The sequence below is a fragment of the Cnephaeus nilssonii genome (genome assembly GCF_951640355.1).
Source record: "Cnephaeus nilssonii genome assembly, chromosome: 2".
In the NCBI taxonomy this organism is placed as follows: Eukaryota; Metazoa; Chordata; class Mammalia; order Chiroptera; family Vespertilionidae; genus Cnephaeus; species Cnephaeus nilssonii.
Genome location: NC_137073.1, coordinates 87332906 through 87354615, shown reverse-complemented (window position 1 = coordinate 87354615; position 21710 = coordinate 87332906). Strand labels below are relative to the sequence as shown.

The 21710-nt window shown below is 50.3% G+C and overlaps 1 protein-coding gene across 1 annotated transcript; it reads left to right on the top strand.

Annotated features, from left to right (window-relative positions):
* Positions 1 to 16099: 16099 nt before the first annotated feature.
* IRX2 (iroquois homeobox 2) lies at positions 16100 to 21329 on the top strand. Its single transcript, XM_079795895.1, has 5 exons — positions 16100 to 16546; positions 17898 to 18300; positions 18599 to 19315; positions 20097 to 20176; positions 20821 to 21329. Exons 1-4 carry the CDS (start codon positions 16298 to 16300, stop codon positions 20147 to 20149), a joined length of 1422 nt encoding a protein of 473 aa, XP_079652021.1. The 5' UTR covers positions 16100 to 16297; the 3' UTR covers positions 20150 to 20176; positions 20821 to 21329.
* Positions 21330 to 21710: the final 381 nt, after the last annotated feature.

Sequence of the window (21710 nt, the reverse complement as noted above, 5' to 3'; positions counted from 1 at the left end):
AGAATATTAGTAAATTAAATCAGAAAAAAAATAAAAAGAAAAGAAAATATATTGTGACCACGTGGCATTCATATTAAAAATTCAAGATTAACTTAACATTTGAAAAACCAAGCACTATTACCTCAATAGATGGAGAAAATCATTTGACAAAATTCAACATTCATTCTTGATTGAAACTCTCAACAAACTAAAGGAAGCTGGAAATATTCCCAAACTAATAAAGACCATCTGAGGTTAACCTACAATTACATTATATTTAACAGGGAAGGACTGCATGCTTTTCCCTGGAGATCAGGAACAGGCTAGGGTGCCTGTTCCCACCACTCCTAGTCAATATTCTATAGGTTCTAAGGGAATAAGGCAAGAAAAAGAAGGAAACTCAATACAGATTGCAAGAGAAGAAATAAAAGTGTCTTTATTTGTGGATAACATAATCTTGTATGCAGTAAATCCTTAGGAATCTACAAAAGTTTCTAGAATTAATAAATGAAGTTAGAAAGGTTATATAATGAAAAGTCAATATTCACAATAATTAATTCTATTTATCTATGCTAGCAATAAGCCATTGAAAAATGAAACCATTAAAATATCTACTATCAACAACTTAAAAAACATTATGTAGGAATAAAAATGTCAAAATATATGGAAAACTATGTAGTATTGCTGAGGAATATAAACTAAAGAGACCTAAATAAATGGCAAGATATATCATATTCATTTATTAGAACAATTAATATGGTTATAGTAGCAATTGTCCTCCAATTAATTACTACATTTATTGCAATACAAATCAAAATCCCAATGGGTGTTTTTTATAGAAAATGACAGGCTGATTCTAAAACTTATATGGAATTACTAGAGGCCCGATGCATGAAGATTCGTGCAAGAATGGGCCTTCCTTCCCCTGGCTGCCGGCACCGCCTTCGCTCTGGCCCGGAGCCGCCCTTCCGCCTTCCCACGCTGCCTATACTCACTCCTGATTGGCTGGTGGGCATCACGAAGGTATGGTCAATTAGCATGTTACTCTTTTATTAGTGTAGATAAAGGGCCTGGAACAGCCAAAACTGTTTTAAAATAGAGCAGAGATGGAGGATTTAGTCTAAGTTCCAAGTTTATTACAGTAATAAAGTCCATTTGGTATCAACATTAAAATAGACATGTAGATCAATGAAACAGAATAAATAATATAGAAATAGATGCACACTCAAGTGGTCAATTGATTTCTTACAAAGTTGATAAGGCAAGTCAAGGGGGGAAATGACAGTATTTTTAATAAATGGTACTAGGACAACTGGATATGAAATTACAAATTAAAAACCCCACACATGCTAAACACAAAAATTAACTTGAAATGGATTAAAGATCTACATATAAAACTATAAAAATTCTCAATGAAATAATAGAAAAACTTTGTGACATTGAGGCAGGGAAAGATTTCTTAGGAAGTAAAAGCATACATCCCATAAAATAAAAACTGAGAAATTGAACTTCCACAAAATTAAAAAGATGTAGTGGGAAGATATCAAAAAATGAAAAGGCATGGCATAAGCTGGGGAAAATATTCACAAGGGTTTATATCAAAATTACATAAAAGAACACACACTGACTGTGAGGAAGGAAAATATGGTTGAGGTAGGGATCTGTAGTGGTTGAATGGTGGTCCCTTGAAAGATATGCTCATATCCTAACCCCAGAACCTGTGAATGGGACCTTATTTGAAAAAGGGTCTTTGCAGATGTAATTAAGTAAATGATTTTGAGATGAAGTCTTCTTAAATCCAATAATAAATACCCTTATGCTAATAAGAGATAGAAGAGAAGACAGGAAAAGTATGGGGGCCAGGTAAAAATGGGGGCTGAGATTGGAGCATTTCAGTCACAAACTGAGATTGCCCAGGGTTGCAAACAATTACCAGACACAAGGAGAGAGAGGGAGGTAAAACAGATCTTCCCCTGGAGCATGGACCTGCTGACACCCTGATCTGGGATGTCTGGCCTCCAGAACTATTGTGTTAAACTGCCCAATTGGTGGTAATTTGTTACAAGCAGCTAGAGGTATCTTAACTTTATCAATAATCTTGATTTTTAATAGGAACAATGTATTCATGTGTGTAAACAAAATATCAAACCCCATTTGATTTAGTTTAGACTTGGTTCATCTGGGAAAGTCAGAAAACCAGAGCAGCAGTGGCTGGAGGCAAGTTGGGATGTGTTTCAGTCTGCCCCAGCAGGTGTAGGAGTCTCATGGGTTCTTTCTTGCACTTTCATCTGTGGACAAAGTATCTCCTCAGCTCCAGACTAGAGAAAGGGACAAGGGACTGAGAAGGCGGTGCCTTCTGTCTCTAAGGGTTGCTGGAAGTCAACCCATCACTTCTGCTTACATGTTATTGGCCAGTACACAGTCATGTGACCATACCTAACTGCAACACATTCTGGGAAATGTAGTCTTTATTCCAGGTGACCATATATTCAGCTAAAATCCAAGGCAGAGGCAACCCAAACACAACCAAGAGGTTCTCTAATGTAGACAGCTTCAGTAAAGCCCTCTAGAACTGAGTGAAGGGACAGGTTCCACCCTCACTGCCAGCCTGAGGGTCAGGGCACTGGGAACAGGGTGTGATAAGGAGCATTTCCTCAGCTGAGGCACAGGGAGGGCCATGCCTTGGGAGATGAGATTTGAGTTTGGCAGCCACAGGGCAGCATGGGGACCCTGGAAATGGAAAGTGGGAGAACAAGGTCATCAGATATCTTAGAAGAGTAAATATTAGGAAGTCAGAGAAGACCAGAGACCAGCATGCCTGGCTTGCCACCTACCCCTTCCAGCAGGACGCCCTACCCTGTCCCTTCAGAGAATCAGAGTTGTTTTGTTCTTGGTGTGAATGTTTTGTCCATGAGGTTGTGCCTGGGTCTACCTGCCTGGGGACAGCATCTCTCCCCAATTTTGGAAACCAGCCAATAACTATTCTCTTCTAAGGTGGTGTATTAATTCTGTATTAATATCTGTATTTTCTACATATGTAGTTGGTTGAAAAGTGCCCCTCTTATGACAACAACAAAAATGATACCTCTATCCAGAACTTGTGAATGTTACCTCTGTAGAAATAAGGGTCTTTGCAGATGTGATTAAGGTAAGGATCGGCCTAATTAGGGAGGCCTAAATCAAAGGATGGGTGTCCTTCTAAGAAAAGGAGACACAAGAAGAGGGTGAAGCCATGTGAAGACAGAGGCAGAGACTGGAGAGAAGCAGCTGTGAGCCAAGGGCAGGACGGGGGGGGGGGGGGGGGCACCAGAAGCTGGAGGAGACAGGAAGGACCCAGCCCTAGAGCCTCAGGAGGGAGCACAGCCCTTCCGAGAGCTTGACTTCAGACTTCTCCTCCAGAGTTAGGAGACAGTAAATTCCCATTATCTTAAGCCACCCCATTTGTGGTCATTTTTTTCATCAGCCACTTGAAACAAATACAACAAGAATCCATGTTCTGCTTCCCATGACTTCCCACATCTCTCTCTCTACCTTGTTTTTGTTCAAATGTCATCTCCCCAACGTGACCTTCCTTCTCTCATGTCTACTGATAAAATAGACTTCCAATGGCTTGCCCTGTTTCTTGTTCTCCCTAGCTCTTCTCACTATAAAACAAAACAAAACAAAACAAAACAAAATGAAAACCAATATATTATTCAGATTCTCCTGCCAAAGTCATATTAGATTTGTGTCTTCTTAACACCAGATATTTCTCATGGCATCAGTTCATCCTGGCCAACATTGACCCTATATCTGCCCCTTCTCTAGCCCATCGCTTACTTGGTCTTTACCTGTCCCTGTCATAACAACAAGTGGGACTTTACCACAAAAAAAAACAAAAACAAAAAAAACACCAAAAACCCAGCTTTGCACTGATTGGATGCCAGGACACCCTACACACAGATGTTTCTACATCCGCCAACAGGAAATTCTTGAGATAGAGACCCAGGTCCTTATGCAACTCCTCAAGCACAAGCTTGAAAATCCAAATGGGCTAAGAAGACCAGTGCCCTGAGATACATGCCCACTGAAATGTTATTTGTTCCAACAGCAAAGGAGATTGCAGTACAGGTGAGGAACCATGCTTACGTCATCAGAGAGGACACAGTGACACTTTCAAAAATAAGTTATAGCAAACTATAAATCCTAGAAAGAGTAACATGTTCTTCTGCAGACTGGAAAGATGATGAGAGGAAACCTCAGGGTCATCAGTGATGAGCTGGTAGGAATGCAGACTGGTGCAGCCATTATGGAAAACAGTATGGAGTTTCCTCAAAAAATTAAAAATGGAACTGCCATTTGACCCAGTGATCCCACTTCTGGAAATATATTCCCAAACCCCCAAAACACCAATCAGAAAGAATATATGCATCCCTATGTTCATAGTAATGTTATTTACAATAGCTAAGATTTGAAAAGAGCCCAAACACCCATGAATTCATAAAAAAACATTTGGTACATTTACACAATGGAATACTATGCAGCTATAAAAAAGAAGGACCTCTTACCCTTTGAGACAGCATGGATGGAATGGAGATTATTATGCTAAATAAGAGAAAGATACTCATGATCTCACTTATTTGTGGACTCTAATGAACAAAATGAATTGACCAACAAAATAAGACTAAAGGCATGGAGGCATGGAACAGACTGACATATCTCAGAGTTGGTGGGGGGCAGGGGAAGGGGATGGAGGAGAAGAGATAAACCAAAGAACTTATATTCTTATACTAGAGACCCGGTGCACAAAATTCGTGCACAGGGGGACGGTGTGTCCCTCAGCCTGGCTTACACCCTCTCACAATCCAGGACCCCTCAGGGGATGTCCGACTGCCGGTTTAGGCCTGATCTCTGCAGGATTGGGCCTAAACCAGCAGTCAGACATCCCTCTCGCAATCTGGGATTGCTGGCTCCTAACCACTCACCTGCCTGCCTGCCTGATCGCTCCTAACCACTCTGACTGCCTGCCTGATCACCCCTAACCACTCGCCTGCCAGCCTGATCACTCCTAACCACTCGCCTGCCTGCCTGATCACCCCTAACCACTTACCTGCCTGCCTGATCTCCCCTAACCGCCTCTGCCTGCTTGCCTGATTGCCCCTAACCACTTTGCCTGCCTGCCTGATGGCCCCTAATTACCACCTGCCTGCCTGATCGCCCCTAACCAGTCTGCCTGCCTGTGTGATCACCCCTAACCACTCACTTGCTGCCTTCCTGATCTCCCCTAACCACTCGCCTGCCTGCCTGATCTCTCCTAACCACTTGCCTTCCTGCCTGATCGCCCCTAACCACTCTGCCTCAGCCCCCGCCATGGCAACTTCATCCGGAAGGACATCCAGAATGACGTCCGGAAGGTTGTTGGCTGTCTGGTCTAATTAGCATATTATGCTTTTATTATTATAGATTTTTAAGCTGTTAGCAACCTAGGAATAGAGGGAAACTTTCTCACCTTGATTAAGGACACTGTCAGAACTTACAACAACATCATACCTAGTGAAGAAAGGTTGCACTTTCTAACTAGGGTCAGGACAAGGCAAAGACAGCTTTCCCACACTTCTATTTCATTTATAGTACTGGAGGTCTAGCTAGTGCAATAGAGATAGGAAATCAAACAGAAGGCAAACATGTTGGAAAGGGAGAAAGAAAACTGTTCATTCACAAAAGTTATAATCATTTATGTAGACTTTAAAAACTAATCTATATATATAAAAGCCCAGCATCCAGAATGGCAGAACAACCAGAATGACTGTGGCTATGATGTGCACTGTGGCAGCCAACCAGCCTAATCTGGGCCCTGATCATTCCCCCCCCCCGACCCCCTCCGGCCAGCCCCGCCCCCTATCAGCCCCCAATACCCTGATCGGGGGCGGGGCCAGCTGCCAACTACCCGTGGCCCCTCCCTCTGGCTGGCTGGGCCCCACCCGTGCATGAATTCGTGCACCGGGCCTCTAGTATAATAACTGAAGTTAGCAGGATTGCAAAACACATAGTCAATATACAAAAATAACTTGTACTTCCATATACTTACAGTTAACAACTTGAAAATATACTGCAAAAAATTAATTCCAGGAGCTTAAACAAAGAATAAAATGTGTAGTAATCACAGCTTTTTAAATGACCACAAGAACTGAACAGACACTTCAAAAAAGATGCATGGATGGGCAACAAGCATGTGAAAAGATGGTTAAGGACATTAGTTGTTTTAAAAATTCTAATTAAGCCACAATGAAATACCACTCTGTTCTGAAACATACCTGTGGGATTTTAATTCATGGAGTTGACTGAGTGCCAACTTGGAGAGGTTATGTCATTTAAAGAAGAATGTATTACTCACCTTTCCTGAAAGAAAGAGAGCACGCCATGCAGTTTCTGGTCAGCAGGCAGAAGTAGGAATGGTGAGAGGGCCTAGGCCAGAGCTTTTATTGGCAATCCTGTGGGAGAGCAGGGCTGGGCAGACTCAACAGTTTAGGACTGGCTAGTTTGAACAATTCTGGTGGGCTTTGGGGCACATGGGGTGATCTCTAGTTGTTTAGGGGTGATTTAGGACCGGGCAACATTAGTTTGGTGTGTGAGCCTCAGATAAGAAGGTGGGGGTATATACAGGATTGATAGTTTGCACATACAAGAGTGCTTCTGGCCAAACCTCTTGCCCTAAGAACTGGCCAGCCCTGGGAGGGGCATGTCTCTTAAAATAAAAGAACAATGCAGAAATGTACCCTAGTAGAGTTGCCCATGGGTCACTGTGTCTGACTTGAACTTGTTCAGCTTCCTCCTGTTTGTACCACAGTCCCCTCAGAGCATGGACACTGAGGTGCCTCTCTTCCTGTGCTCAGAGGGGCATCATATATCATATATTATGGACCTCACATCTTCTTCAGCCCTCATGCCCTATTTATCCCTTGAAGATCTCTGAAAACACAAGTCAAGGAACTGAACACTCCCAATAGTATAAGGACCCCTCCTGTTGCTTTTTATAAACAAGCCCACCTCCCTCTTGCCACCCACAACTCCCCCACTCCCCCACCATTGCCTCTAAGCTCTGGCAAGCACAAAATTATTCTCCATTTCTAAAAGCAGAATTATATATATATATATATATATGTATATATATATATATATATTCCTTTGGGATTGGTTTTTGTCCCTCCTCCTCCCTCTCTGGAGCATCATTTAGTTTGTGTGGACCAATAGCTCCTTCCTGACCCTTGGCCCACTAGAAGACATGGAGGTGGGTTCCAGTCTCTGTCTATCACAGATAAAGCTGCTGTGCACGGCTTTGTGTAAACATGTTTCTATTTCTCTGGGACCAATGCCCAAGAATGCAATCGCTAGATTGTAGTTGCAAGTTTTATAAGAAACTGCCAAACAGCTTTCCAAAGTAGATGTACCATTTCATACTCCCACCACCAATGTATGAATGATCTAGTTTCTCTGAATTTTCATCAGCCTTTGATGTAGTCACTATTTTGTGTTTTTATTTTAGCCAATCTGATAGGAGCATATATCTTATTGTGGTTTCAATTTGCATTCCCTTGATGTCTAATGATGTTAAAAATCATTTTGTATGCGTATTTACCATCTGTGTATCCTCTTTGGTGAAATGGCTTTTTGTGTCTTTTGCCCAAATTCTAATTGGATTGTTTTGGTTGTCTTGTTTTGTTGAGGTGTGAGTATTCTTTATATATTCTAGATACAGGGTTTGCAAATATTTCCTCTCAGTCTGCTACTCTTTTTTTTTTTTTTTCCATTCTCTTAGCAGGATCTTTCACAAAACAAAAGTTTTAAATTTGGATGAAATTCAATTTATCAAGCTTTCCTTTTAAGGACTATGCTTTTGGTGTCTGGTCTTAAGAATACTTTGTCTAGGCCTAGATTTTGAAGATTTCCTCCTATATTTTTCTAAAAGTTTTAAATTTTTACATTTAAGTCTATGAACCATTTTTAGTCGATTATCATTTAAGATGTAAAATTTGGGTTGAGATATTTTTGTTTGTGGGATTTTTTTTTTCTTATGGAAGTCCAATTGTCAAGAAAACTAACTTCCTGGACTTGCTTCTGTTCCAATGCTCTACCTGTCTGTCCCTCCACCAATACCACACTTCACTCTCTTAACTCCTGGGGCCACATAATGTCTTGAAATAGGGTAGAAAGATTCCTTAGCCAGTGGCAGAAGCAATAGTGCTCTTCTTTCAGCCTGGCTCTGAACAGGTTAAGGAACAGAATGGCCCACAGGGACCATGTAGTCATGTAATGAGGCCTGGCTGCAGGACTGGGCCTCAAGGCCTCTTCCTCTGTGCAAGGCCTTGAAATAGAATTGTATTTGAAGTTCAGGATTTCTCGGGCTGCAGTGGGGAGGATGAGGGCAGAGGGTGAATTGGTTCTAGAAAGTGCTAAGGGGTCAAAAGGCTTGGCCTTTTATTCTGAGAGAGAGGAGGTGTGAGGGGAGGATCTACCACAAGCCTGGAGTCCTCCTCCTTCACCCCTGCCTCTATTTTCTTTTCCTTTCCAGACTGTGTTCTGCCCCTCTTCTCAGCCTTTTTTTTTTTCCTGTCTTTCCACAGCCCCTCTTTCTAATCTTGATTTGCATGCATAAAATATGTTTACTGTGATCTAAAGAGAAGGTGCAGAATTCTACACAGAATAAAGGCACGTCACATCCCACCCACCCCACCCCACCCTAGCCCAGAGGGGTGCAGGTGGCCCACTGGAGGCCTGGCTGCATCCAGCACTGTCCTTCTCCTCCTGGAGCCTCTGTGTATCCTCCATGAAAAGAGTGAGTGACCAGCCCCCGCACCCTGCCCAGGACACTTGTCTCTTCCTGCCATGCTTTGAATAATGGCACAAGGACATGCACACAGGTGACTATGAGTTTAAAGGTCTAGACTGCAGATCCAGGATACTGTTTATGCTTTTTGAAGGGGGGGGGGGGGGGTAACAGAGGGAGGAAGAAAGAGATGAAGAATGCAAACTTTTAAGATTTTTTTTTTTAAAGAAAGAACTCCTAAATTAGATTACACTTCTGTCCTAGGACACTCCTTTCAAATGCCAGTACTTATTTTTTGTTTTAATTTTCAAGACAAAATATTTCACACACTAGAAATATGTAGAATGGCATAATCCCAAGTAATCATCAACCAAGTTTAATAATCATTACCATTTTTGTCATTTATTTCAGGTATATTTCTCAGAAATAAAATATTACTAATGAAACTGACAACCCCCCTCCCCACAACCCTCCTCAAGGGCCCTCAGTGTGCCCAAAGGGGGAGAAGGTCCTTCTACTTCTTAGGACAGCCCCCTCCCCCGCACCTGTAAATAGCACAGTATTGTTTGTACACCTCCATCATCAGCACCAATCGTCTCTGCATCCTTCTTTTTCATTATTATTTTTCCCACCCAAATTTACACTCTCAGGACTTATTCGTGTTGATACAAGTGGAGCTACTTCCCTCACTCTCCGCCCCGGGGAACATTCTGCTGCATGCAATGTGCCCCATTCTTCACCAGGCCTCTCCTGATTGCCATTCAGGAGGTGTCCAGTCTTGCACTTTGCACACAATGCTGCAGGCGCTGTGCCTGGCATTTCCTCTGCGGTGGACAATGAGCCCAGGAGTTGCAGGGTGACAGGATGCGGGCATCTCCTGATCTTTCGTTTGTCTTCCCAACTTCTTTATGGCCATTTAAACTAGCGCAGCCCTGGAGAGAGCTGCCTGGCTCTGCACACCCAGGACCGGGACCAGGACCAGGCTGATGTCAGCGAAGCGAGCGGGTGTAGAGTGGCATCTTGCATACTGTCTGGAAATCCCCCCCACCCCCCCCACCCCCCCCGCAGTGAGCAGAGGGTCTGTGCCTGTCCCTGACCCATTTTCCATCGGCGGTCTTGTCTTCACAGACTGTCAGAATTCTCCGCGATTCTGCCTGCCAGTCTTTGGCATTTGTAAGTGTTGCATATGTCTTCTCCCAGAGTCGGTTTCTGTAACTTAGTTTCTGTTCAACTTGAGTTTTTACTTTAAATACGATCAAATTTGTCAAAGTTTCCTTTCTTCCTCCCCTCCAATTTTTAAAAAAAAAGGGGGGGAAAAAACACCACACCACACCCTTTCCTTACCTACACAATCCCTGGTGTGACAGAGTGTGCCAGAGAGTTCGGGAAGGGGAAGGGGGCAAGGGCGCGCGACCACACGCTGCAGAATTGGTGGTCTGCGGGGCTCAGACCGAGCCACTGTTTGCCGAAGGATGTGAAACGTGACCTCGGACAAACGCTCTAGAGAGCCTCGCTTGTTTGATACACGCAATTGTCAGAAGACTGGAGGAAATCTTCCTTCTCCAGTGTTTTCTTGCGAGCGAGGAGTCCTACCTGCTCCCGCCGCCGGGGCAGAGCGGCCTCCCGCGGCCTCCGGGGCCTCCTGGGCGCTCACACCCGAAAGTCGCCTCGGCCACCTCGGAGGAGCAGCTGCCAGAGGGGCGGGGGACGGAGGTGAGCTAAGTTCTTCCAAAGACTGTCTTGCAGAAACACTTAAAAAAAAAAAAAAAAAAAAAAAAAAAGCAAAAACCTCACAACTCTTCATCTGTTTCCACTCGCCCGGAATAGCTGCAGCGGCGCCGCGCGGACCTCTCCTGGAAGCTGCGCGCGCCTGTGTCTGTCGCTCTGTCTGGGGGTCCGGGCCTGCCCAAGTGTCGGGTGTGCAAGTGAAAAGGCTGAGCACTTCTAACTTTTCTCCTTCCAAACAGCCGCAGACGAAGGACAGGGCGCTCAGGTCTTCGCCACTGTGGAAACGTGTCTCCTGTGACTCCGACCCCTTAAAAGAACTCTGGCCAGTCCAGACCCGGCCCGCCGGTCCCCCTTTCTCCCTCTCCCGGTGCTCCAGTGCCCCCTCCCAGTCCTGGGCTGCCGACGCCGGCGGGGCCCACGTGGACCGGGAGCTCGGGGTCAGGGCACGCGGGTCCAGCGCGGCCGGGAAACTCGGTTAAGGGGCGAGGAGAGGAGCGACGGGAGGAGGAGAAGGGCGAAGTGAGAGGACAGAGAGACAGTCCTGGAGATGCGGAGAAAAGGCGAGATGAGGATTCTCTGGGCGCAGCGGGGAGAGAACCTTCAGGATGCAAGTCGGAGGCGGATCGTCGGAGGAGAGGCTGGGAGGGTGCTGCCCACTAAAGAAACCGGTAGGGACGAGTCAGCGAGGAAGAGAACTCACAGTAATTACGAGCTACAGAGTCAGTTAAGTGGGGAGGAGCCGTGGAAGTGAGGACGCTGGTCTTAGAACCTAAAGGAGCGCGCCGGGTGTCCAGGGACCCGGCGCCCCGACACTTCCCCGGCCGCCCCAGCTCTGGGTCCCCTCGAAAGGCCCCTTTTAAAACCTCTGAGCTGGGTTCCCCTTTGGGGTTCCAGGACAGGAGCGGCGGGGGCCCCACAGCCTGTTGGTGGGGAGCGGGGAGGGTGTCCCCTCTGAACAAGTTTTCCAGGCGCACGCTGCGGCATCTGATGTTGGAGACTCTGGGAATACCACTGTGTTCGAACCCCTAAAAAATATGCTCAAGGAATGCCAAGAGTGAGGAACGCCATGCTTGAAAGAAACTTTTCATTTGGACTTAAATTTTGTACAATTTATAACCACGAACTTCTATGAGAGAGAGAGAGAGAGAGAGAGAGAGAGAGAGAGAGAGAGAGAGAGAGAGGAAATTGCAGAACCACACTTTTCACTCTCCTTGCCTTTTCTTTCTTGCTGCCACGCCCTCTACAAACAGCTAGGAGGATCTCGGGACCAAAGGGGCCTTCATTGGGAATGCAGTCAATTCGATACATTGAAATTACTCATATTTTAAATGTTACCTCATGAAGGGTAACCCATGTGAAATCTATGCATTCATCTTTTTTTAAAAAATGCTTTTATTAGTGGTGGGGGGTCAACTGGGGGAAAAGGAGACACATGTAATGCTTTAAACAAAAAAAAATGCTTTTATTGATTGTTTTGAGAGAGAGAGAGAGAGAGAGAGAGAGAGAAAGAGAGAGAGAGAGAGAGAGAGAGAGAGAGAGAGAGAGGAAGGGAGAGGAAGAAAGAGATAGAAACATTGATGGGCTGCCTCCTGCAAGCCAGGTACTGGGGAAGGAGCCCTCCTACAAGCCAGACATGTGCCCTGACCTGGAATCCTACCGGTGACCTCTTGGTGCGTGGGTCGACGCTCAACCACTAAGCCATATCGGCTGGGCTATGTATTAATCGTAATTGACAAGAAAAACCAAAAAACAAAAATTACACGCCCTCAAATATTCACCAAACTTACAAAAAGTCCAGCGAAGGTTAGGGCAATAAGACAAAGATCGTATGCGGAGTAAGTTTTATTGCAATGCCTGATATAATTGTTCTTCCCCGAATTAAACCTAGGTGGAGAGGGGTAAGCCAGGGCAGGGGCGCCCGCCGCCCGTCGGTGGCCTGGAACGTTGCTGGGGCCACCGCAGCAGGGACGAGGCCTCAGCCGCGGGCCACAGCGCCCCCTCGCCGCCCGCGCGCACGACTTCGGGCCCGCACCGCTCCGGCCTCCCCGCGGCCAGACAGCCGGGAAGGTCCGCGTCTGCGGAGCGCCTGGGCCCGCGACTGCCGCTTTCCCGGTGGGCCCTGAAGTCCTGGCCGCGTTTCTGGCGTTTCTCAGCGCTTGGCCTCGTGGGGAACTCGGCTTCTTGAAACGCGCACGTCCACGCCGCCTTGTCCTAAGTGCAGCGACCACTGCGGGGACAAGAAACAAAAACGTGACCAAGTTAAACTCTTGTTTTAAAATGCATACACGGGGGAGGGGAGGGCCCATCCTAAATCTGGAGGTGCACATGACCCACGCAACTGTAACAGCTGGAGCTGTCAAGGGAGTTCCTAGGTTTGCTTCTCTTGCCTGCCCGATTTCTCCCATTCCAACTCGGAGGGCACCTGGAAAGAAGCAGTAGCCAAGTAGCAGACCGTCCCACGCTCTCCGCACGCCCAAAGCCCCTCTGCGCCCACAAGCGACGCGTCCAGGCCCCTGCTCCCTGGGAGCAGCGCTCCCCGCAGTGACTGGACACGCAGTTCGAGCGAGTCCAGGCCACCCTCGCAGGTGGCCGTGCCAGGAGCCACTGAGTCTGGCCTCAGACACTTGCCGCAGCATGTCTTTTCGATTGATTTTTCAAAGAGAAAGCCAAGCCAACTTTAATCTAAGAAAAGGAAAAGTGATTTTACAAAATCAGGGAGCTTTAAATCGAAACCGAGTTATATATTCCAGTAACAATGCAGACCGTGAGTTTTAATGTCTCTGCGTAGGCATTTTAATTTGCTACAGTCACTACCAATAAAAACGGCATGTAGTGCGATTCGACTGTTTAATAGTGCAAGGTAGACGGTTTTTATTAGTAGCAGGCAGCAGTATGGAAAATTTAGATTTCGGTGGAGGAGTGTAATTGCTGGGGGAAAAATACACTCAGGAAGAGGCTGTCTTTAGAATCAGCAGCACCGAGCAGAGAGGGAGCAGGCAGTGTTTCTGGAGACTCACCCTGGGTGACGGAGAGACCCTCCAAAGCCACGTGCACTTGTCTGGTTAGATATTTAATTGATGTCAAAATCAACTGTATTCCCAGCTTAAGCTTCTGCTCCAAACTGGGGATGTTTTTGTAATAATTCGCTGTTTTCTTTTCTGCCCGGAGGCAGAGACGGAGTGGGGAAAAGGGGATGGGTGGGGGGCCCAGCCCCAAATGCTAATGAAACCACAGCAGGAATTGGTCTTTAGAAATGGAAATTCTCAAGGCCTGTCTTTCTAGAAGATAAAAAGTTAGACCTGATTTTCTTCACTTAAAACTATTTAATTGGAAGCAAATTGAATGGCTGCAATCTGATCTGTTGCTGCCAGTGCTTGTCATCCAAGTGTGTGTGACTCATTTAAGGCTTCTCCCTGGCTGAATTCCCTCTAGAAAGACCAAAAATGTCATAGATCCAGTCGGTGGCATGCTCCACAGGGTGGCTGGGGCCTCTCTCAGGCTCTCTTTCTCTTTCCTTTTTCACTCTACAATAATTGATATAAAATATTGGCCCTGCACTGGACTCGGAGGTCCTTCTTGGGGTGGAAGCATTGTTGGACCGCCCCTGCTGGGTTCTTGCAGTGGCCCAAAGTGCGTGGGAAGTGGTGTGTGTGGAGGAGAATGGGGGTGAGGGTGGGGGGGGGGTGCTGTGCTGGAGGGTAAAGTGAAGATTGATGGGTAGAGGGGGCAGGGCTGTGGTTTGTAGGAGTACTGGCGTGGGGAGCAATGGGGGGCCGGGATGGGAGGGCTGAAGAAGGACGGATGGGTTGGGGGTTAGCAGAGGAAGGGGCTGGTGTAACTGCCTGGACCGCACCTAACAGGAGCGACAAGCCTGCAGGCCAAGGAGGACAATCTGCCACTGGTTCCCTTGGACCCGATGACGATCAAACTCTGCCTGTGCCTTGAAGGTTCCGGTGGCGACTGGAGCCTATCGATCGTGCGCAGCAGACTCGCTCTGCGCCCGTGCGACTGCGAGTCCCAGGGATACTCGGATCGGATAAAAGAGGCCCTTGCGAGAGCTGCAGAGCCAACAGGGCTGGGGTGGGGGCGGAAGCGGTGTGGGAGGAGGGGAGCTGTAGGCCGGAGCTCCCGGCCTAAGGTGTTCCCCCCTACAGGTCACCCACCCGAGACGGCCCCGAGGAAGAGGCACCTGTTGGGTGGGCGCCGACATTCAGGCCTGCACACACCAGGTTCCCTGTGGAGCACCTGGGAGTGCCCTCCGGTGATTCCTGGCCTCCTCTTCTGCGGGACCCCGATGGGAAAAGGGTAGAAGAGGGATGATTAGTGGGGTTTTTCGGAGGCTGCGGTCCCTAGCTAAGCCTCTCTCCGGCTCCGCGAGGCTCCTCTGGAGCCGCGTGTTACCTGAGCTACCTGCGCTGCCGACTGCTCCGGAGCCACCAGCTTTCTCCTTCCTGCCCAAGTGACAGCGAGGCTTCATGTCCTCTCAGAGAAGGTCGTCTATACAGTGACAGTCATTCCCCTGAGTGTTTTACAACACAAGGCCGAAAGAGAACTCAAGTTATTAAGGCAAAATAAAACCCTTTAGATGGTGAAGCACTGGCAGCGAGTGATAAAACGTTCCCATCCGAAAGTGCTAACACCCAGGGACCTAGTCTTCATCACGGACTTCGGGGCAGAAAGCTCACCTCTAGGCTCTTCTGGCTGGCAGTTCGCAACGAAGGCGCCCCGGATCCGGGTCCCACGGGGACACGCTGGTCGGCGCGGGGTAGGCGACCAGACTCGAGGCCACGCGGGGCGCCTCCCACAGTGAGGCATAGTAGACCCAGCAAGGTGGAAGTGAGAGCCGCGCACGCCACCCCCAGGAAGATTCGGGCCGCCGGTGCCACCATCTAGCGCCCCCCATCACCCTGTAAGCTGTCGGCTGGGACAGTGGGGTCCTGAGGGAAGTCACCTGGGTGGGCCTATTCCCGGTGAAGAGAGGGGCTCAGGCCCTTCGTCCCCCAAGCGGACCAGCCTGGCCGGAATGCAGGCGGCCTCTAGCCTAATCATTTCGAGCTGATCTGGGGGGCGGGCCAGTGGCTGGATTGGGACAGGATGGCAGGGGTGGGGTAAGAAGGGTGGCTAGGGCGGGAGTGGGGAGGGGGGCTGGGAGTACGTGAGGGTAGGAGTGGGTGCGCGCCGGGGCGCGCTGCTCGGTCCCGCCAGGTTGCGGGGCCGCCGGCCGCGGGCTGGGGCTGCGCGAGAGGCGACTATGCCACAAAAGCCTTCGCGTCTCTCCCTCCTCCTTTCTCCCCCGCTCCCGCCTCCCTCTCCGCCTCCCCCCCCCTCCTCCCCCCTCCTTCCCTCTCCTCTCCTCCCCTCCCGGCTCCCAGCTCCTCCCCCAGCTGCGGCTAGGCAGCTGGAGGAGGCCTAGTAGGCGGAGCCGGAGAGGGGGCGGGCGCCCGAATATGCAGATGAGCGCGTGACGGACAGCTCAGCGTTCCAATGTCCCTCGGAAACTCGAGCGCTCCTTCCTCAACTCCTCACTCCCGACTTCAGATTCCCCCAAACCCCGACCGCCGGCCTGGCGCGCGGCTGCGCCCACCGGCTCCGCGCTGCCGCCGCCTCCGCCGCCGTCCCGCAGCTCCCCCGGCCTGTGGGCCCCGGCTAGTGCCCGGGCCGACCGACCTCGGCCCGCGGCCCCCGCGGCCCCCGCGCCCGCCGCCGCGCCGCGCCCGGGCCGGGCGTGGATGGAGGGCTCCGTGAGCCCTGCCCGCTGCTCGGCGTGACGCGGGCCCCGCGCCCACCATGTCCTACCCGCAGGGCTACCTGTATCAGGCGCCCGGCTCGCTGGCGCTTTACTCTTGCCCAGCGTACGGCGCGTCGGCACTGGCGGCGCCGCGGAGCGAGGAGCTGGCGCGCTCGGCGTCGGGCTCCGCGTTCAGCCCTTACCCGGGCTCGGCGGCCTTCACGGCACAGGCGGCCACCGGCTTCGGCAGCCCGCTGCAGTACTCGGCCGACGCCGCCGCCGCCGCCGCCGGCTTCCCGTCCTACATGGTAACCGCTCGGGCGGGCGGGGACGCGGGACACCGGGCGTGGGGACCCTGATCAGAGCGCAGTCGAGCGGGCCTGGGGGATCCGCGAACGGGGGCGCGGGGAACGTGCCGTGGGCGGTGGCTCCGGCGTCGCCGACTCGGGCTGCTATGCCGCTGGCGGGACAAAAGTCCAGGGTGAGAGGCGACGCGGCCGGCAGGCGACGTTCCTGAGCCCGGCTGGGACCCGCGTCCCGCGCCGCCTTCCTTAGGCTACTTCCCAAAGAGCCTGGAAAGTGCGACTACGCTGGTATCGGGATCTGTTGTGATTTGTCCTTAGTTCAGGCGCCGAAGCTTGGCGAGGGGTCCAGAGCGGGCTCAGGGCTCGCTTCTTTTGGCGCGGGGAGCGAGGGTCAGTGCCACTAGGACCTCCGGGGCGGCTGCGGGCGCTTAGTAGTTACTTGCGGGGCTTGGGGAGGGGGGGGGGGGTGTCACTGGGTTGGGGGAGGGGCGAAGCATCCGCCAGGGTCTCTGGGGCCCGGCCCAGCCCGACGTGGTCTGGTTCTTAAACTATCTCGAAGGCTGTGCTTTCGAAAAACGTGTCCGCGGGCCTGTGGCCCGCCAAGTACCTTCTCGGTTCCCTGGGCACCGAAAGCAGCTCCTGCTCGCGTACCCGGGGTTGGTCCGCGCGCCTCGGGTCTGCTCCTGGGCCCGGAGGCGGAGTGCGTTTCGGGCGACGGTAGCATTTAGGTCGACACTGCCCGCCCTCGGTGGAATTCCAGGGCAGCGCCCGAGTAGCCGGGGCCTTGGTGAAGGCTGCAAAAGCCTCAAATGTAAACGTTAAAGGCTGAATTAAAATGCTAATTGCCGCGTATTTGAAGAATTCGAAACGGTGACTGGCTTCTGAGTTGCAAATTGGATTTGCGGAGCTTTGGACTGGTGAATGGCGGAGCAGGGGCTGGGGTGATTTTTTAACCATATAAGGGCGGGGTAAGGGGGAGGTTTCAGTGCTTGAGAATCCAGAAAAATTTAGATATCAAGAAACTACCTTCGGCCCTGCGTGTTTGCGTGCGTCTATACTCGCGGCCCAGGGAATTTGCAGAGGAAGAGAGACCATTTTTAGGAAAGTGAAATCGTTCAAAAATTCGGGAATAAAACTGCAGCGCTTTTTGTGATCAACAGCTGGCCTTAATAACCCGCTGCGGTTTTTTGTTTTGTTTCGTTTTGTTTTCTGCTCTGCTGCTGCGGGAAGCGAGGCTCCACCGCGGGAGACTCACCGTGGGAAAGGCGGCCACGGGCGGGCCGAGGGGTTGCCTTAGGAGGTTGCCTGCCAGGTCCCCGCGCACCCCACTCACTCAGGCTCTTGTCGGTTCCAGGGCGCGCCCTACGACGCGCACACGACTGGGATGACGGGCGCCATCAGCTATCATCCGTATGGCAGCGCGGCCTACCCGTACCAGCTCAACGACCCAGCGTACCGCAAGAACGCCACGCGGGATGCCACGGCCACGCTCAAGGCCTGGCTCAACGAGCATCGCAAGAACCCCTACCCCACCAAGGGCGAGAAGATCATGCTGGCCATCATCACCAAGATGACCCTCACGCAGGTCTCCACCTGGTTCGCCAACGCGCGCCGGCGCCTCAAGAAGGAGAACAAGATGACGTGGGCCCCGAGGAACAAAAGCGAGGATGAAGACGAGGAGGAGGGCGATGCGGCCAGGAGCAAGGAGAGTCTGGATAAAGCGCAGGAGGGCACCGAGACATCCGCGGAGGACGAAGGTGAGCGAGACCTGGCGGGCTGGAAGTCCAGGGGAGTTTTCTTCCCAGGCGGGGCGCAGAGCTGAGGGAGGGGAGGACGCTGTAAGGCCTTATAGCAGGAGTGGGCCTGGCAGCTAGAGGGCCTGGAGATTCCTTGGGGTGCTTTTCAGGGAGGCCATGCTCACCATAGGCCTTGGTAAGTTCTGGGTGGAGGTGAGGAATATTATGGGGAGAGCCTGGTACACTGGGACGTGGGGCAGAGGGGTCCTGGGTGCCTGGGCTGCCCCACATGCCCCAGACGTTGCCCGCGTCCCTGCAGGGATCAGCCTGCACGTCGACTCGCTCACGGATCACTCCTGCTCTGCGGAGTCGGACGGGGAGAAGCTGCCTTGCCGCGCCGGGGACCCCTTGTGCGAATCGGGCTCAGAGTGCAAGGATAAGTACGACGACCTGGAGGACGACGAGGACGACGAGGAGGAGGGCGAGCGGGACCTGGCGCCATCCAAAGCCGTGACCTCGTCGCCGCTCACCGGCGTGGAGGCGCCGTTGCTGAGCCCTCCGCCCGAGGCCGCGCCCCGCGGTGGCGGCGGTGGTGGCAAGACCCCCCTGGGCAACCGGACGTCGCCGGGCGCGCCGCAGCCCGCCAGCAAGCCCAAGCTGTGGTCTCTGGCCGAGATCGCCACGTCGGACCTCAAGCAGCCAAGCGTGGGCCCGAGCTGCGCGCCGCCGGGGCTGCCCGCGGCCGCAGCGCCGGCCTCGTCGGGGGCGCCACCCGGAGGCTCTCCCTACCCCGCATCCCCGCTGCTCGGCCGCCACCTCTACTACACATCGCCCTTCTATGGCAACTACACAAACTACGGGAACTTGAACGCGGCGCTGCAGGGCCAGGGGCTCCTGCGGTACAACGCGGCGCCCTCGGGCCCAGGAGAGGCGCTGCACGCGGCGCCCAAGGCGGCCAGCGACGCGGGCAAGGCAGGCACGCATCCGCTGGAGCCCCATTACCGGCCCCCGGGCGGCAGCTATGAGCCCAAGAAAGGTAGGCTGCTGGGGCCACGGGTCCTCTGGGAGGGACAGCCAGCAGGGCCCGGATTGTCAGCACTCCCAAGCAACCGGGGGAAGGGGCTGGGAGACCTGTGGATGTGCAGGGGGAACCTTTGTCCCTTAGAAGAGAGAGGAAAAACACAGCATGCACCACCCTTTGACTGAAAGTTAGGAGAAGTGAAGGCAGGCGGGGGTGATGACTCCCAAAAGAGGTGGGAAGGACCAAGTGATCCCTGCCTTGCAATGAGACCCACCTCATTATCATTTACTATTTACTTATTTATTATGATGGCCAAGGCAGCCAGTTTTAGTTTGCCAAACACAGACTGCCACGAAATTCGAATTGTAGTTTGTCTCCCCGCCGATGCCGACTGAGCTTCGGCTTTGGTGTGTTCTGTGTTAATAGTCTCTCCCTCTGCCTTTGGCTGGAAGGAAACAAAACGTTCCAGCTATTCCCAGAGGCCTTAGTTCTTCAAAATAGAAAACCGGAGCCTTATTCCTTCCTCTCCCTTTCTCTATATTTCCTCTGTTGCTCATAATTCAGACTTTGAGCTGATAAGACCTGTAAAAGGAGCTCAAGGGGGTAAAAAATGAGAACTCAGAAATGCGACCAAAATCTGCCTCTGACACAGTGGTGGTGGACACTCAGGCTCCTATTACTGTTTGCCCCATGCAGGGAGCAGGCTTCCTGGGTGTGCGGGCTGGTGGCTGTGCTGCTGTCTGGGAGATAGATGGCTACGGGGTTGGTTCTGACTAACTGCCCCCTCCCCTGACAGATGCCAGTGAGGGCTGCACCGTGGTTGGTGGGGGCATCCAGTCCTACCTATAGAAGGGCCGTGTGTGTACAGCAATACAAGTAAGTGGGCCCCCTGGTGTTTCTGCCCACGCCTGGGGAGTCTCCCTGCACCAATTGCTCTGAAAACTTCCTTAATGTCTATTTCTTGCTTCTTGTCACGGGGTCTGAAGACAGCATTGCAATCTTCTTGGTCTTTTTTCCCTTCAAGTGGGAGAGGAGTTGTTCTCTTTTATAGAGTCCCTCTTTTCCTGCTCAAGTTCTGCTTTGAAGAAACACTCTCTCTATATATATATATGCTGTTTTCTCAGTCTGGGAATTGTGTGCAATATGGAGTGCTTTTGGTCCACTAGACACGGAATAGACACTTGCTTTGATGAGCTAGTGTTACTGAAACTTGGTATCAGAAACCTTTCTAGATGATGTTTGCATAGTAAGACTGAGACAAGAAGCACTCCTCTGTTATCAGGCCCATCCTCCTCCCCCCCCCCCCACCCCAGTCCAGATGGACTCAATAGGACCCTGCAGATCCTCTGGCTCACAGCAGTTTAAAAATGCCTATTTTACAAATAGGCAAAATTACTTATTTCACTTCTTAAAGGTGGGAAAGAGGCCAAACCCTTTCAGATGACTCCTTTTTATAATGTGATGATGTTGGTGTGGAACTTAAAGATTTGGGATGATTTGGTTTTTTCCTTGGTCCACAGGTAGGTGTCACAATTGCTTTGGAAAAAAAAAAAGTCAGCAGGCCATTCTTTCTTCCCAAGTTCATAAATACACAGACGTAAAAAGCCGCGCTCACCCGGACCGCATCTCGTGCCACTGTAAAGGAAGGAGCCACAGAGCACTATCAACTCAGACTAACCGAACCGAACAGACTTTTGTTGGATAGATGTGAATTTGTTGGCATAGTATAGCTTCCCCAATGTACGTGTGACTTTTGAAAACAATCTTTTTTCTCAGGATATCTTGAATTGATCACTTCATTGCCACGGTATATATGCTATAGGTGTGATAGGATTTACTGTAAAATTTATTTGTAAAAGATGTACACAGTAGAAATAAAACGTGATTGAAGAACTTGAGTACTTAAAAAGTGGAAACAAATTTGATATTTATTTTTATAATGATATAAAGCTTCTAGTAATTTATGCAAGTTGTATTGCAATGGAATCTAAACTTTTTGTAAATAAATTCTGCCTGGTTTTTATTTGAACATTGCTGGTTATACAATCTTTGTTGGTTGTTTAACAATAATTCTTTACTAATTTATATCTTAAATTGTAAATAAAAACAGACTAGACTACAGCAATATGGTGTTTGGGGCTCCTTTTTCTTAAAAGAGTGCTCTGGGTAGAGAGCCCCAGTGAGAGCAGTGACAGCAGTCCCCACCCCAGGTGATCTGACCTCAGGCTTTTTAAAGATGATGTGTAAAATAACCTCCCCTTTCTGCTCATAAAAAAAAAAAAGGCAGATGGAAGAGAAATAAGCAGTAGGGAGATACCTGTGATTTTTAGATTATTTATATGCACATGTATTGCAAGAAAATTAAAATTTTGTTCTCTGAATCTGCAAAAATACTTGTTAGTGTAAAATT

Coding starts and splice junctions, on each gene's coding strand:
- IRX2 (XM_079795895.1), top strand. CDS start 16,298: ATGTCCTACCCGCAGGGCTACCTGTATCAGGCGCCCGGCTCGCTGGCG. Junction 16,547..17,897: donor CCGGCTTCCCGTCCTACATG/GTAACCGCTCGG, acceptor TGTCGGTTCCAG/GGCGCGCCCTACGACGCGCA. Junction 19,316..20,096: donor CAGCTATGAGCCCAAGAAAG/GTAGGCTGCTGG, acceptor CTCCCCTGACAG/ATGCCAGTGAGGGCTGCACC.